Source organism: Procambarus clarkii, chromosome 42 (genome assembly GCF_040958095.1).
Source record: "Procambarus clarkii isolate CNS0578487 chromosome 42, FALCON_Pclarkii_2.0, whole genome shotgun sequence".
Lineage (NCBI taxonomy): Eukaryota > Metazoa > Arthropoda > Malacostraca > Decapoda > Cambaridae > Procambarus > Procambarus clarkii.
Genome location: NC_091191.1, coordinates 34,540,172 through 34,556,157, shown reverse-complemented (window position 1 = coordinate 34,556,157; position 15,986 = coordinate 34,540,172). Strand labels below are relative to the sequence as shown.

At 44.7% G+C, this 15,986-nt stretch overlaps 1 protein-coding gene across 1 annotated transcript in view; it reads left to right on the top strand.

Annotated features, from left to right (window-relative positions):
* Positions 1 to 4,350: 4,350 nt before the first annotated feature.
* The window catches only part of LOC138373528 (putative neural-cadherin 2), a 350,877-nt gene continuing 339,241 nt past the window's right edge, over positions 4,351 to 15,986 (top strand). Inside the window, exon 1 of the mRNA XM_069339746.1 lies at positions 4,351 to 4,475. Coding sequence (XP_069195847.1) covers positions 4,382 to 4,475 — 94 coding nt within the window. The 5' untranslated portion in view covers positions 4,351 to 4,381. The remainder of the gene's footprint in view (positions 4,476 to 15,986) is intronic.

Genomic DNA, 15,986 nt, shown 5'->3' with positions numbered 1-15,986 from the left:
AGGCACATGTTAGAGAATCTGGTCAGTTTTAACCAGAGGTGTTCTTTGCAACATCCCCAAGGGCTGGAGGTAGCTCTACTGTTACCTGCTGGTGTCTTAGGCCTGTTAAGCAACTTGCTAGACCAAGTGCATAATACATGGTAACTTATGTATTTCAGAAACTTCAACAGTTATCGATTCTGTTCAAATGTTGTTTTCTTGGGCATCATTTCTGCTGCCTGAAGCTTTGTCTCATTGGAGGGGTGAGGGAGGGAGGGAAGGGTTGAGAGGGTGGCTTACGTGCCTCAGGTGCGGTAATTAGCTGCCCATTTCCTTCTTGATCTGATGTATATGAACGAACAAGAGTAGGGGAGATGGGAGAGAAAAATGGAATAATGAGAGGAACTATGTATTTTTGGTGGAGTGAATAAGAGAGTGGGTGGAATGAGGGAGAGGTGGAATATGGGTGGTGTGCATTGAGGGAGGGGGGATGCATAGAGGGAGGGGGAGGTTTGAGAGAGGGGGTTGATTGAGGGAGGGGGTGGGTGAGGAAGAAAATGGAATGAGTGAAGGTGTTGTGAAAATATAAAGGGATTGGTGAAGGAATGAGTTAGTGTTGGGTGGTAGATACAATCGGGAAATGGGTGGAGAGTTTAATGCAAAATAAATTTGTTTGAGAATATGATAGGGAGTGTATGGAATAAGGACACCCCAAAGTACAACGAACGAGGAGACACTGTGCTGAGGGAATGAAGGAGAAGGCTGGAGAACTAGGGAATGATGCGTGGATGGGTTGAGAAATAAAGGAAGCTGGGCAAAGGAAGAGAAGGTAATAGGTGAGATAATAAGGGTAGAGGAGGGAGGGAAGTAGGAAACCACAACTAAAGAAATGAGGGCTCGAGTTAAATGGGAAATAGACGACAGGAATGATGGGTTTTAGTGGCAATGAGAGAGTGCCTAATGATTGAAAGAGAGGAGATAGAACAAGGCAATGGGAGCATGATAGATGATGGAAACAGTACGCGGGGTTTCGAGAGAATGAGGGACGTGGTTGACTGAAGCATCATAAATATAGATAAATGGATAATAGAGAGGTGAAGAAGATTACGAGAACGAAGGAAGTGGAAAATGGAAATATGACATTGGTGGATGGATGAACACAGCAACAAAGGAAAGGAAGTATAAGAGACAGAGGCGTGAGAGAGGAAAAGACAGACGGAGTGAATGCGGGAAATAAGGCTGAAATATGTTGAATGAAAGCTAGATTCGGGGTTGAGGGGAAGTTACGGGCAGGTGAACAGTCTGTCCAAAATACATCGCATTTTGATGTTAAAATTCCCACGGACAAAAATATGTACAATAAATCATATCTGCTCACAAATATTCGTGTTTTATATGCGTGGGTCACTCAGTTAGGTTAGGGTGTTTTAGTACACATTTTTCTGCCTGTTGTGATGAGCAAGCTACACACTAGAAGATGAGGAGACGACGACGTTTCAGTCTGTCGTGGACCATTATCAAGTCCATTGTGGTGGGAGCGTGGTGGTTGTTGTTTTAGATTCAGTTACTCGAAAATAAATGTGCATATAGCTCGGGATATGTTGATCCCGTAATGGGAGCGAGGGAGACACGGGCATTAGTAAGGCAAGAGAGAGGTGAGGAGCAGGTAAGGCAGGTAAGAGGAGGTAATTCATAGATGAAGGTAAGAGCAAGGCGAAAGGTAAGAACAAGAAAAGCGTACGAATGGAATGGGTGTAATAATGGGGTGTAAGATGGGAGTAATGATAGGTATAAGAATGGGAACGTAAGAATGGTAGTAAAAAAAAGAAAAAGAAAAAACGAAAAAGAGAGAAAAAGGGTGTAGGCTTATGTCAGGTCACATTTGTAAGAAAGTTAAGAGCATCAGACTAAGTACTGTGAAAGGGAAGAGTCAACAACAACAAAGCCAGGACTCAGGTGCATGTTGTGTAGGTTGTGTATCAGAGCCGATTATACAAGACGGCGTCTCTGAAGAGTAGAGGCAGGAAACATTTTTCAGAAGACCAATCAATAGGTTGATTAGAATCCCTAAAATGACAGAAGAGAGAGATGATATGACCGAAGACCAATCAATAGGGATTATAATCATCCAATCGATTGGTCTTCTTCTAAAGAAGCAGGAAGACGCACATTATGACGTTGATCCATCTAATGCAGTTAATGAAAACAAGCCAATTAAAGAGATTACTTCAGATTTAGCTACGACAACTTTTTTAATAACAGGTATATAATTGGTCGCCACCAAACAGTGTGGTCACCAAGGAACACCAAACTACATCACCAAAGAATGTGATGTAGTCATTGCGGTCACTCGCCTTGGCTAGAGGCACAGCTGGCAAGTTAGTGAGACTGAGCCACTACCACAATATTCACCTTGTGAACCCCGTGACCCACCGTTAAGACATTCACTTGAATACTACATTATTGTAGGAGAAACGTAAAAGTTCTTAGACCTTCTGGTCTATTCTACAATCAACTATGTAACTATTTCGTTTAACCTGATATATTGAAAGACATCCAAAGCATTTATCTATATTTGCTTGTCCATATTAAAGAAAGATATTTTTTCTTTTTGCTGCATCTCTTATGACTCCAGATCTGCCTTGTGTGGTTGCCTTTCAAATTCGTATATTGAAACATGTACAATATCTGATATAGTACATATTAAACCTCATGAAATATATATTTTCAAATCTACAATTTGGACCTTATGTCTTGTGTATGATCGTCTGGTCTGTGTGGCAGTCAATATAAGCAACATCCTTACTGTAATAAGACCTAATTGAATTACTCTGATTAGGCAAAATTGTGTGTGAACTTTGTCAATAAGGATGTTAATAATAATAATTGACCATTATCCATTTGCTCCCAACCATCTTTGACTTTTACGTCATATCTACTCTTGAATCCATTAGACAGTTGGCTTAAACTCCCTCATTTTACATCTAATTTCCATAACATTTCTTACACTGAAAAGCGGCTTTCTTGAATTTCTTTAGATTATCTGATTTTTAAGTTTCTCCCCCATGTCCTCTCGTCCTACTCTTGTGCAACCTAATAATTTCGTTTCTATCCACTTGGTCAATGGCTATAAGAATCTTATAAGATATAAGGCGAACTATATCGCTATATATTCGATATATAAGGACATATATCGAACTCGAAGGCGTGAAATGAAAATCATGAACGCTGTGTATTCACCTAGTTGTGCTTGCAGGGGGTTGAGCTCTGCTTTTTCAGCCCGCCTCTCAATTGTCAATCAACTTAATATTTTCACACACAAACACACACCCAGGAAGCAGCTCGTAGTAGCTGTTTAACTCCTAGGTACCTATTTACTGCCTATCAGGGGTGAAAAAAAAACTCTGCCCATTTGTTCCTGCCATCGCCGGGGATCAAACCCGGACCCTAGGATTACGAGTAAAGCGCTGTCTACTCAGCCACAGCAGACTCTCCCCATGTCATGTGTTTTCACCTATTTGCATTCACCTAGTGGAGCTTGCGGGGGTTCAGCTCAGCTCTTCTTGCCCGCCTCTCAACTGTTAATCAACTGATTTCTTCACACACACACACACACACACACACACACACACACACACACACACACACACACAGTACATCAGTTGTACATGGTAACTTAATTCTCTTTGCTCTGGCACTCTTCTTGTCGCTAACCTCTCTACTCTCCAGTGTTTATTTTGTGCTTCACAAGGTGCGGACTCCTCACCGGTGTTTCATATCCCAGTGCTGGTCTGACATTGGGTAGATCACCTTGAAGAAGTTATTATGATATATTTATGCACTATCAAGTAATAACAAAAATGTATTAGAAAACCTGCACGGATACATTTGTGAAAATATTTTGTATTTTACTTGTTATAACGGGTAATAGTGTTGATATATAACTGTGTTTAATATATAAGAGATATATAATTTTTCTTTATAGTTTTATGAACATAATGACATTCACTATTCAGCAGAAAATCATGATGGAATTATTTCTACGAGCGACACATTGATTGAGGCAGTAAACAACTGGAAGATAACTTGTGTATAGTGTATTAGACGGAAAAAATACTGAATAAGATGAACAAAAAACATTATATTCATTTTCAAAAATCGTAAGTGGTGGAGTGTTAGATCTGAATTAATCCGACAGGGAGATGAGCCATACATACACTCCTGGGATCGACATTTTAGCAAGTATTCGAAAACAATCTTGGATTTGAAAACATAATTTATATAGAATTCTCTCAGATTTACCCATTGTACATTGAGATTTGTAAACAAACTCCAGCATGCTGAGCTCGGGCGGTTCTTAGTGATGCAACTAGACCTTTGCACCTGAAACGATCGTTAATGAATGCTGAGGAGAGTGAGATATAGTTGGGAGCATCAACTATTCATCATGGATCCCGCCAGCATCCTCCAGATCATCACCAACAGCACCTGGATGGGTGAGTCCACCTTCATTTTTCTTGTACTCTTCCCTTAAACTAGTTCTTATAGTCCTCCTTCTCCTCTTCGTCTTACATTTTCCCTTCATCTTCGTCCTCCTCCTACTCTTGCTCCTCCTTCTTTTGTTTCTCTTCCTCATCTGGTACTACATCTTCCCCCCACCCTCCTCCTCCTTCTCCTCCTCCTCCTTCTCCTCCTCCTCCTCCTCCTCCTCTTCTCCATCCTCTCCCACTTCGGGCATTACCCCTTCCCATTCTTATCCCTCTTCCACCGCTTTCGCCACTACATTCTCCTCCTCCTCCTACTACTACTACTTCTACTCCTCCACTTCATGCACTAGTGCTCCTTTACTCCATTTCATACGTGTCTAATAATTCCACATCCTGGTGCCTTGTGCCAGCCTGTCTGCCTGCTATTCCAGCTAACATTATTTTTAATACATAATCTCGACTGTGTAGCAGCGTAGCTTATGTTAACCTTTGTCTCCGGGATCTCTATGCCCCTGGCACAGTGTTGCCTTTCATCTTAAACGTGGCTCTTAACCTGGTCGCAACACCCTTACTCTTTTGTTTAGCTGCTGATGCTTGTTGTGCTTATAAATTATCATCGCTAGAGCTCATGTTTTGTTGCCTGTTGACATATAGAGAAACTGTAATAAAAGGTCATAAATATATATATATAAGGTATAGGGGTAGTAGAAGAAGAAAATATTTAAGTGCCACCCATAGCCTTCTCCAAGGCTATGGGTCCCTACAGTTGCACATAAGGTGGTACCCCTCACACAAACACAAACACACACACACACACACACACACACACACACACACACAGTATTGGGTCAGCCTTGAAAGGGAGCAGACATATAAGGGCAACGGTCCGCGTATACCGAGGGATGAATAGGGTCAAGTGAGCAGGTGTACTGTGCAGAGGGAATCGGGACTATAAATCGAACAGTGGCATTGTAATGCAACACATTGATCACATCTCATGGTGAATTATCTTAGTGAATTTAGAGAAGATAGCTAGTGAAAATCGAATCCTTGAAGCAGCATCAGTCGCACCAGCCGGGACCCACGTGGAGACCTGAAGACCACACAGGATAACCGACGACCCGCCGTGTATTCACCTAGAGGTGCTTGCGGGGGGCTGGTTAGTAAGTGTCTCTATGTAAGTCTTCAACAGTGTGCAAGGTTTATATAATATCACATCATAAACACTAATGCATTCCATTCAATATTACAATCGTAAGTGGTAGTCAGGTAACAAGGACTACAACTGTGAGCTCACTGAGGACCCAGATAAGCCGCTAATTCCTCCGCTGTAATCTGAAGACAACACCTCACCCACCCACCAGTGTGGGCTCACTGGGCACCCACCAGCAACCACACGCACGCAAGTACACACACATGCACACACTCCCGAGTCATTACTCTCCCCTCCTTCTCACTTCCTCTGTAGCATATCAGATATTCCCCCCTACCCCCAAAACCCTCCCACACAATGGGACCACCTCCATCTCCCTCACCCCTCTACCACCACCTGACCACCTGACCTGAAGTGACCATCTCCACCACTCTCACTCCTCTCTCTCACCCCTCTCTCCCACCTCTCTCTCTCTCTCTCTCTCTCTCTCTCTCTCTCTCTCTCTCTCTCTCTCTCTCTCTCTCTTCTCTCTCTCACCCCTCTCTCCCCTCTCTCTCTCTCTCTCTCTCTCTCTCTCTCTCTCTCTCTCTCTCTCTCTCTCTCTCTCTCTCTCTTTCTCTCTCTCTCTCTCTCTCTCTCTCTCTCTCTCTCTCTACCCGCTTGCCCTTCTTCTGACAAATACTATCACAGCATAACAGGAACAGGGGCAAGCATGATGCCAGAGGAAACAGGGAAACAGGGAAAAAGTCAAGGTGACGAAATGAAGGAAATGTTCACCCAGTTTTTGGAGGATATCAAGAGTGAGATGCAGGGAATGATGCAGGAAATGAAGAATGAAATAAGTAACCTGAAAAGAGAGCTGACAGCAGCAAAAGAGGAGAATAGAACCCTCAAAGAGAACAATGTTGATGCTGAGACTCAGATAATCATCCAGGGGGAAGGTTGACTTAGTATACTGGAAAAGAATGCCAATATAAAAGCTACATTTGAAGAAATGGTAAAAAAAAAAACTCTGAAGTAATGTCCACAATGATGGAGGTGGTGATGAAAGCAGCCACCTCACAGGAAGGGGCACGCTCCACTAGCCAGCTGCTGGAAAAAAAAAGATCAGTGGTAACTGTGGGTATTAAAGAGCAGGAAGGCTCCAACAGCACAGAGTGGAATGATAAGGACAACGCAGCAGTGAATGAAATGCTGAAGGCACTAGAGATGGAAGGGGCCGAGAATAGAATTGAAAAGGTTTTCAGGCTTAGCTAGTACAACAAAAACCGAGACCGTGTGTTAAAGATAGTGTTTGCAAACGGAAACACAAAGGAAATGATTCTAACATGGAAAAGCCACCTGCAACATGTGAGAGAATTAAAAAAAGTATTCCTCCAGAGGGACATGACGAGGGAGGAAGGATCCATGGCAGCAGAAGCAAGGAAGAAGCGCAGGGCGAGAGGGGGAAACCAGGAACTCACAGCTCCCAACACATCATCCCCAGTGGTGAGGGGGGAACCCACAATCAGCTACCCAGTAACACCAGAGAGGAGGGCAACCACACCACCCTCTTCTGCATAGAAAACCCCCTATCCCAAACCCTCCCTGCCCCCACTCAAATGCTCAGCCAAATCTCCCTCCCCCCACACCCCATTCCCAACCTGTTACCCCTCCCCTCCTCCCTCCATGTCCCCCCCCTCCCCCCTTTTCTTTCCGGTCCTCCATCCCCTTTCATCCCATACCCTCCCTGTCCCTCCCCCCTTCACTTGACCCCCTGACCCTCACCCCAGTATCCTCTGAGACCCTGTTATCCACCTCCCAAATGATCATACCCATGGAACAGCTTCCCCTACCAGCAGAACACTCACCAAGGAGACGATTTGAGAAGTGACAGAAGAAAGTGAGCCTCAGGGCAATATACACTAACATAGATGGAATTACAAATAAAGCAAATGAGCTTGGAAAAAGGGTACTAGAAGAAAACCCAGACATAATAGCACTCACAGAAACAAAGCTAGCAAAAACCATAACAAATGCAATGTTCCCACAGGAATATTATGTTATGAGGAAAGAAAGAAAAGGAAAAGGCGGTTGTGGTGTAGCTCTGCTGGTAAGAAAGGGCTGGGACTTTGAGGAGATGGTTATTCAGGGCTGTGAGGGTTGCAGTGACTACATAGCAGGTACCATAGCAACTGGAGGACAACATATTATAGTCCTAGTCATATATAATCCACCACCAAATGACAAAAGACCCAGACAGGAATATTATTTATTTATTGATTTATATATAGGAAGGTACATTGGGTTTGTGCGAATACATATCATAGTTTTTACAATCTTGTAAAGCCTCTAGTACTGCAGCATTTCGGAATTAAACCTCACTTCGCTGGAAGACAGAAGAGTTAGGGGCGACATGATCACCACATTCAAGATTCTCAAGGGAATTGATAGGGTAGATAAAGACAGGTTATTTAACACAAGGGGCACACGCACTAGGGGACACAGGTGGAAACTGAGTGCCCAAATGAGCCACAGAGATATTAGAAAGAACTTTTTTAGTGTCAGAGTTGTTGACAAATGGAATGCATTAGGAAGTGATGTGGTGGAGGCTGACTCCATACACAGTTTCAAGTGTGGATATGATAGAGCCCAATAGGCTCAGGAACCTGTACACCTGTTGATTGACGGTTGAGAGGCGGGACCAAAGACCCAGAGCTCAAACCCCACAAGTAAAATTAGGTGAGTACACACACACACACACACACCGGACACCGGTGTTGAGTCCGCACCTTGTGAAGCAAAAAATAAACACTGAAGACTGCCAGAGCTAAGAGATTAAGCTACCAGTATAGTTTAATGGAACAAAATAGCTCAACCATGGAGGAGAGACACAGATCACAACATACAAAATACCTAGAGTCAGGGACATAGTAGTCAAGAACAGGCTCTTTGAACTGAAATAAAAAAGTACGAGCGAGAATAGGTGGACGCTGGAAACGCAAATTCACCGGAGATTTGCATTAGTTTTGAAAAGTAAAGGCTGAGATTTTGAGATGGTTATTCAGGGTTGTGAAGGTTTCAGTGACTACATAACAGGTACCATAGCAACTGGAGGACAAAAAATTATTGTCGTAGTCATATATAATCCACCACCAAATGACTGAAGACCCAGACAGGAATAAGATAGGAACAACATGGCCACCATTAACATAAAAGAGAGAGGAGCTTCTGTTGCTAGCAGGAATGGATCTGGACTACTAATCATGAGAAACTTCAACCTCGGAAAGATAGATTGGGAGAACAGACCCCGCATGGAGGACCAGAAACATGGAGAGCTAAGCTGCTGGACGTGGCAAGAAGACACTTTCTAAGCCAGCATATCAAGGAATCAACAAGAATGAGAAGGGAAGATGAACCAGCAATGCTCGATCTGATATTTACCCAAAATGAGTGGGATATAAGGGAAGTTAAGATGGAAGCACCCTTTGAAATGAGTGATCAGAATGTATTGAACTTTGAATACCTGATAGAGATAAGAGTTATCTCCCCAAAAAAAGAACTAGGAAACAAAACATGGATATACCGAAAGGGAAATTATGAGGAGATCAGAAGTTTCCTAAGGGAAATACCTTGGGACACAAACATCAGAGCTAAGTCTGTACAAGATATGATGACTATGTCACCCAAAAGTGTCAGGAGGCAGTAAACAGGTTCATCCCGGCCCTACGGGAAAAATCCGAGAAGCAAAAGAAGAATCCATGGTATAATAGGGCATGTATGGAAGCAAGGGGATTGAACAAAAGGGCGTGGAGGAACTTCCGGAATAACAGAACACCAGTAAGCAGAGAGAGATATCAGAAAACTAGAAATGAATATGTTAAAGTGAGAAGAGAAGCAGAGAAAAACAAGAAAATGATATTGCAAACAAAGCCAAGACCGAACCAAAGCTACTCCACAGTCACATCAGGAGGAAAACAACAGTGAAAGAACAGCTAATGAGACTTAGAACAAGCGAGGACAATATACAGAGAATGAAAAAGAGGTGTGTGAAGAACTCAAGAAGAGGTTCCAGGAGGTCTTCACAATAGAACAAGGTGAGGTCACTGTGCTAGAAGAAAGGGAAGTAAACCAGGCAGCATTGGAAAGGTTCGAAATTACGAGAGAGGAGGTCAAGAGACACCTGCTGGATCTGGATGTTAGAAAGGCTATTGGTCCAAACGGAATCTCGCCATGGATACTGGAAGAGTGTGCAGAGGCACTTTGCTTGCCACTCTCCATAGTGTATAGTAGGTCACTGGAGACGGGAGACCTATCAGATATATGGAAGACGGCATATGTGGTCCCAATATAAAAAAGGGCGACAGGCAAGAAGAAGAAGAAAAAAAAAAAAAAAAAAAAAAAACTTAACTACAGGCACTTAACTACAGGCCAATGTCCTTGACTTGTATACCATGCAAAGTGATGGAGAAGATCGCGAGAAAAAACATAGTAACACATCTGGAGAGAAGGAACTTCGTGAAAAATCCTCAACATGGGTTCAGAGAGGGTAAATCTTGCCTGACTGGCTTAATAGAATTCTACGACCAGGTGACAAAGATTAAGCAGAAAAGAGAGGGCTGGGCGGACTGCATTTTCTTGGATTGTCGGAAAGCTTTTGGCACAGTACCGCATAAGAGGCTGGTACATAAGCTGGAGAGTCAGGCAGGTGTAGCTGGTAAGGTGCTCCAGTGGATGAGGGAGTACCTAAGGAATAGGAAGCTTAGAGTTACGGTGAGGGGTGAGACCTCCGATTGGCGTGAAGTCACGAGTGGAGTCCCACAGGGTTCCGTACATGGTCCTATCTTGCTTCTGATATATGTAAATAATCTCCCGGAGGGTATAGATTCATTTCTCTTAATGTTTGCTGACGATGCCAAAATTATAAGAAGCATTAGGACAGAGTAGGACTGCTTGAGGCTTCAAGAAGACATAGATAAGTTGAAGGAATGGTCGAACAAATGGTTGTTAGAGTTTAATCCAAGCAAATGTAATGTGATGACAATAGGTGTAAGGAACAGGAAGCCAAATGCAAGGTATCATTTGGGAGATGAAATTCTTCAAGAGTCAGAGAGAGAAAAAGACTTGGGGGTTGATATCACGCCAGACCTGTCCCCTGCAGCCCATATCAAGAGGATAGTATCAACAGCATATGCCAGGCTGGCTAACATAAGAACGGCATTCAGAAACTTGTGTAAGGAATCATTCAGAACTTGGTATACCACAAATGTCAGGCCAATCCTGGCCTTTGCAGCCCCAGCATGGAGTCCGTATCTAGTCAAGGATAAGACTAAACTGGAAAAGGTTCAAAGGTTTGCCACCAGACTAGTACCCGAGATGAGAGGTATGAGCTACGAGGAGAGACTACAGGAATTAAACCTCACTTTGCTGGAAGACAGAAGAGTTAGGGGGGACATGATCACCACATTCAAGATTCTCAAGGGAACTGATAGGGTAGATAAAGACAGTCTATTTAACACAAGGGGCACACGAACTAGGGGACACAGGTGGAAACTGAGTGCCCAAATGAGCCACAGACACACTAGAAAGAACTTTTTTAGTGTCAGAGTGGTTGACAAATGGAATGTATTAGGAAGTGATGTGGTGGAGGCTAACTCCATACACAGTTTCAAATGTAGATATGATAGAGCCCAATAGACTCATGGACCTGTACACCTGTTGGTTGACGGTTGAGAAGCGGGACCAAAGAGCCAGAGCTCAACCCCCGCCGGCACAATTAGGTGAGTACAATTAGGCAAGTACACACACACACACACACGACGAAATTGTAGGAACGACTCGTAGATGTGGTCGGAAACTGGTCCAAATTCCTCAAAGGCGGGTGCACAGGGAACTGCAAATTTCTCATTCGTAGCATCGTTCACAATGTCAGCCAGCTCCCTTTCATGTTGCTTTCCAACCTTGGTCTGTGGTGAAGGACGCGCACACGCACACCACCAGTCTCCTACTCACTTTCCCCCCCACACACACCGCCGGTTGAGAGGCGGGACCAAAGAGCCAGAGCTCAACCCCCACAAGCACAACTTGGTGAGCACACACACAGTTTCTTCCAGAGGGAGACACACACACGTGGAGTCAGCCGTCGAGGGAGGGTCGGCTCCACGATAATCGTCAATATTCTCGGCCTTATTAAGGCTACAGGGATAGATCACTCATCTAGGGCATTACATTGTGTATAACCGCACAGGAAAAAAATTACAGTACTATCACTAAAACTTTGTGTTAAACAGTGAACAATCACCAGCACAGGCCACGTGGGGAGGGCCATGAGCCTTTTGTTTACATATTGGTACCAAGGGTTTTTTGGACTATAGTGAACAGTGGTACAGTAAATTAGTAAACTGTAACACAACAGACATATCGATACAGTGACTGACTCCAGAGCTTTGTATTAGATAGAGAAGAGCTGCCATCATCAATCTACAAGCACTTAGTGAAGCACCACATGTGAGGGATGAGGATTACCTCATCATCGAGATATCTCTCTTATTCATCTAGAAGCGGGAGGCCCTGACTAGTATGACCGCCTGTTGTCAATTATTCTGGTGTACAGAGTGAGGTAAAATATTATCAAATTCTTGTTCAGTATATCATATATATATTTAAAATCTCCAAGTGGCTCATTCCGGGTAGAGGTTGACACTTAGGGGCCCCTGTGACACACCCACACCCACACACGCACACGCACGCGCACACACACACACACACACACACACACACACACACACACACACACACACACACACACACACACACATCCTAGTAAAGAAGAGCAAACTAAGGTATGCAAGGGACAACAAAGAGGTTGTTACGAACCCAAGTTCATCGTAAGAGCACGGAGCAGTGACGTCAACGCCATCTGGGAGTCCGCTCCCAAAACCCCCACGAAATGGACGACGCTATCTAGTGGTGGCAGGAATATGCCAGCTAGACATGCTAGATTCTTGTCCTGTAGCACTAGCTACCTCACATGCTCGTGAGGTAGCTAGTGCTGACCTCTGGTGAGGTGGTGCTCAGAACATCATCGCCATCTATTGAGCTGGAAGCTGTACGTTTGTGTATAGGCCAGTAAGTGATGTTTCCTAGTGGTTCCCACGTATTCTCCCAGTACTGATGACGTGTCTACTTTCACAGAGTCAACATAGGGCTGCTGTGATGCAGGAAGAGTCAGTCTACCCAAGGCATCCAAGGTCTCTTCACCAGTCTGCTTTGCAGAAGCAGTGAGCCGCTGCCGGGCGAGAACTGTAGAATGTTCAACTGTCTGCCTGAGGAGTGCCAGTGACGGGATTCGTCGTACCCGGGGCTGGCTGGTGGAAGAGATGGCCGAACGAGGAGAGTAACCAGCGAGTTACACGAGACTCCTGCCTAGGGCTCGCAACCCTAGTATTCGCATGTGAAGTGGCCTAACAGCATGAGGCTAATTGGTACCTGCCAGCTACAGGCTGGACTGTGGTTGTGGGCCTTCACGACGAAGCACCCAGTGGAATTGTGATTTGACTGGCCTGTGGCCAGGGTAGACTCATCGATTCCTGGTACTCATCATAGACTCATCGTGGATTCCTGGTACTTGCAGAGGGTAGTGCCGCAGAATAGGAAACCAGGCAAGACTGCACAGAGTGAGCTTCGCAAAGTGTTCAGCGTCTTCAGAGTGAGACGATGATATACATTGTGTAGTGATATTTCCCGTTTATGACTTATATATATTTATGGTGGTGGGAAGACTAATTATACATGGTATAAAGTGACGAACTTGTGTGTTTAATGTGCCTCCCCTTTTCATTTTACTTGCATTACTCACCTCACCCCTTGAAAGCCTTTGCTAACTTGGGGCCGGATAGCCAAACTCTAATACCATCAGAAAAGAACCCCGTTGCGCCCCCATAAGGGCCGTAACAGAGGTATATGTTCAGAGGAACATGACCAGAGACGAGATAGTAAGGGCAACAGATGCAAGGAAAAGGCGCAAGGAGAGGGAAGGGAGCCAGGGAACCCCAGCCTCCAACCCAGCAATCCCAGAGGGGAGTGGGGGACCCCAATTCAGCAACACAGGAACCCCAGAGGAGACTGCAACACCCCAGCCCACCACCCAATAGGGCCCCACCTAACCCACAGCACAAATCCTTCCTTGCCCCTGCACAATGCCCACCATATCACCCAAATCCTCCCTCTCCTCTTACCCCGAGTATCCCCTGCTTTTCCAGCCCCTGGTCTTCTTCCTGCCCCAGGCAGACCCAGGCAAGACCTAAGCCCTCCATCCCCCACTCCACCTCCCCCCAAACCCCTGTCAACTATACAGCAGAAGGGCATGCCCTCTCCCCAAGCAATCCCTGCTCCCTCACCCCCAGGACTTCTTCCTGCCCCAAGCAAGCCTGAGAAAGACCTAAGCCCTCCATCCCCCACTTTACCTCCCCCTGAACCCCTGGCAACTACCTCACAGGAGGATGAGCCTACCCAAGTATCAATGACCATGGAACAACTTCCTACACTTGTGGGGAGTGAGGGTGAAATTGGATATAAGAAAGTGAGCTTCAAGGTAATGTACTCAATCATTGATGGGATTACCAATAAAGCAAGTGAACTAGCAGAAAGGGCATAAGAAGAAAACCCTGATGTAATAGGACTCACAGAAACAAAATTGTCAGGAGTCATAACAGATGCTGTGTTTCCAAAGGACTACTATATAGGAAGGAAAGAGAGGGAAGGGAGAGGAGGAGGAGGAGTGGCGCTGCTGATAAGGAAGGACTGGAGTTTTGATGAGATGGAAATTCCGGACTGTGACGGATTCAGAGATTACATAACAGGAACTATAACAATGGGTGGACCTAAGATAATAGTGGCAGTCATTTACAACCCTCCCCTAAATGACAGAAGACCTAGACACAAGTTTGATAGGAACAACATGGCAACCATTAATATAATAGAGAGAGCAGCTTCAGTTGCCCACAGGAATGGCTCAAGACTCTTAATCATGGGCGATTTCAACCATGGAAAGATAAACAGGGAGAATGGGGACCCACATGGTGGTGCAGATACGTGGAGCGCTAAACTCTTGGAAGTAGCAACAAGGCACTTTCTGAGCCAGCATGTCAAGGAACCCACAAGAGTGAGAGGCAATGATGAACCAGCTAGATTCGACTTGATATTCACCCTGAATGAGTCGGAAATAAGGGAAGTCAAAGTTGAAGCCCCCATAGGAATGAGTGACCACGGTGTACTGACTTTTGAGTACTTGGTGGAGGTAGGGATAACCTATCCAAGGATGGGAGCGGAGGGGAAAATACTAAATTACCGAAGAGAAAAATATGATGAGATGAGGAACTTCCTCAAGGGAATACCATGGGAAACAGAACTTTGAGACAAGAATGTGCAGGACATGATGGATTTTGTCACCCAGAAGTGACAGGAAGCTGTAGACAGGTTTATCACCGTCCAAAAGGAAAAAACGAAAAAGAAGAAAAACCCATGGTTCAATCAGGAATGCAAGGTAGCGAAGCAACTGAGTAAAAGAACATGGAGAATCTACAGAAATAATAGAATACCGGTGAGCAGGAAGAGATACCAGAGGGCCAGAAAAGAGTACCTCAGAGTGAGGAGGGAAGCAGAGAGACAGTTTGAAAACGACATAGCGAGCAAAGCCAAGACCCAACCAAAGCTGCTCCACAGCCACATCAGGAGGAAAACAGCATTGAAGGAACAAGTGATGAAACTGCAAAAAGGGGAGAACAGATACACAGAGAATGACAAGGAGGTGTGTGAAGAACTCAACAAGAGATTCCAGGAGGTCTTCACACTGGAACAAGGAGAAGCCCCTGAACTAAATGAGGTGGCAAACAAAACTACTTTGGAGGAATTTGACCTTACTAGTGATGAGGTCAAATGGTGTCTGCTGGAGCTGGTTGTGACAAAGGCTGTTGGGCTTGACAGAATCTCACCATGGATACTAAAGGAAGGTGCAGAAGCACTAAGTGTACCACTCTCTATGGTGTATAACAGGTCACTGGAAACAGGAGACTTACCAGAAAGCTGGAAGACAGCTAACGTATTCCCAATATACAAGAAGGGTGACAGGCAAGAGGCACTCAACTACAGACCAGTTTCCCTAACTTGTATACCATGCAAGGTGATGGAGAAGAACATAAGGAAAAGGCTCGTTGAGCACTTGGAGAGAAATAACTTTGTAACGCACCACCAACATGGGTTCAGGGATGGTAAATCGTGCCTCACAGGTTTAATAGAATTCTATGACCAGGCAACAGAAATTAGGCAGAAAAGAGAAGGGTGAGCCGACTGCATTTTCCTGGACTGCCAGAAAACCTTTGACACAGTAC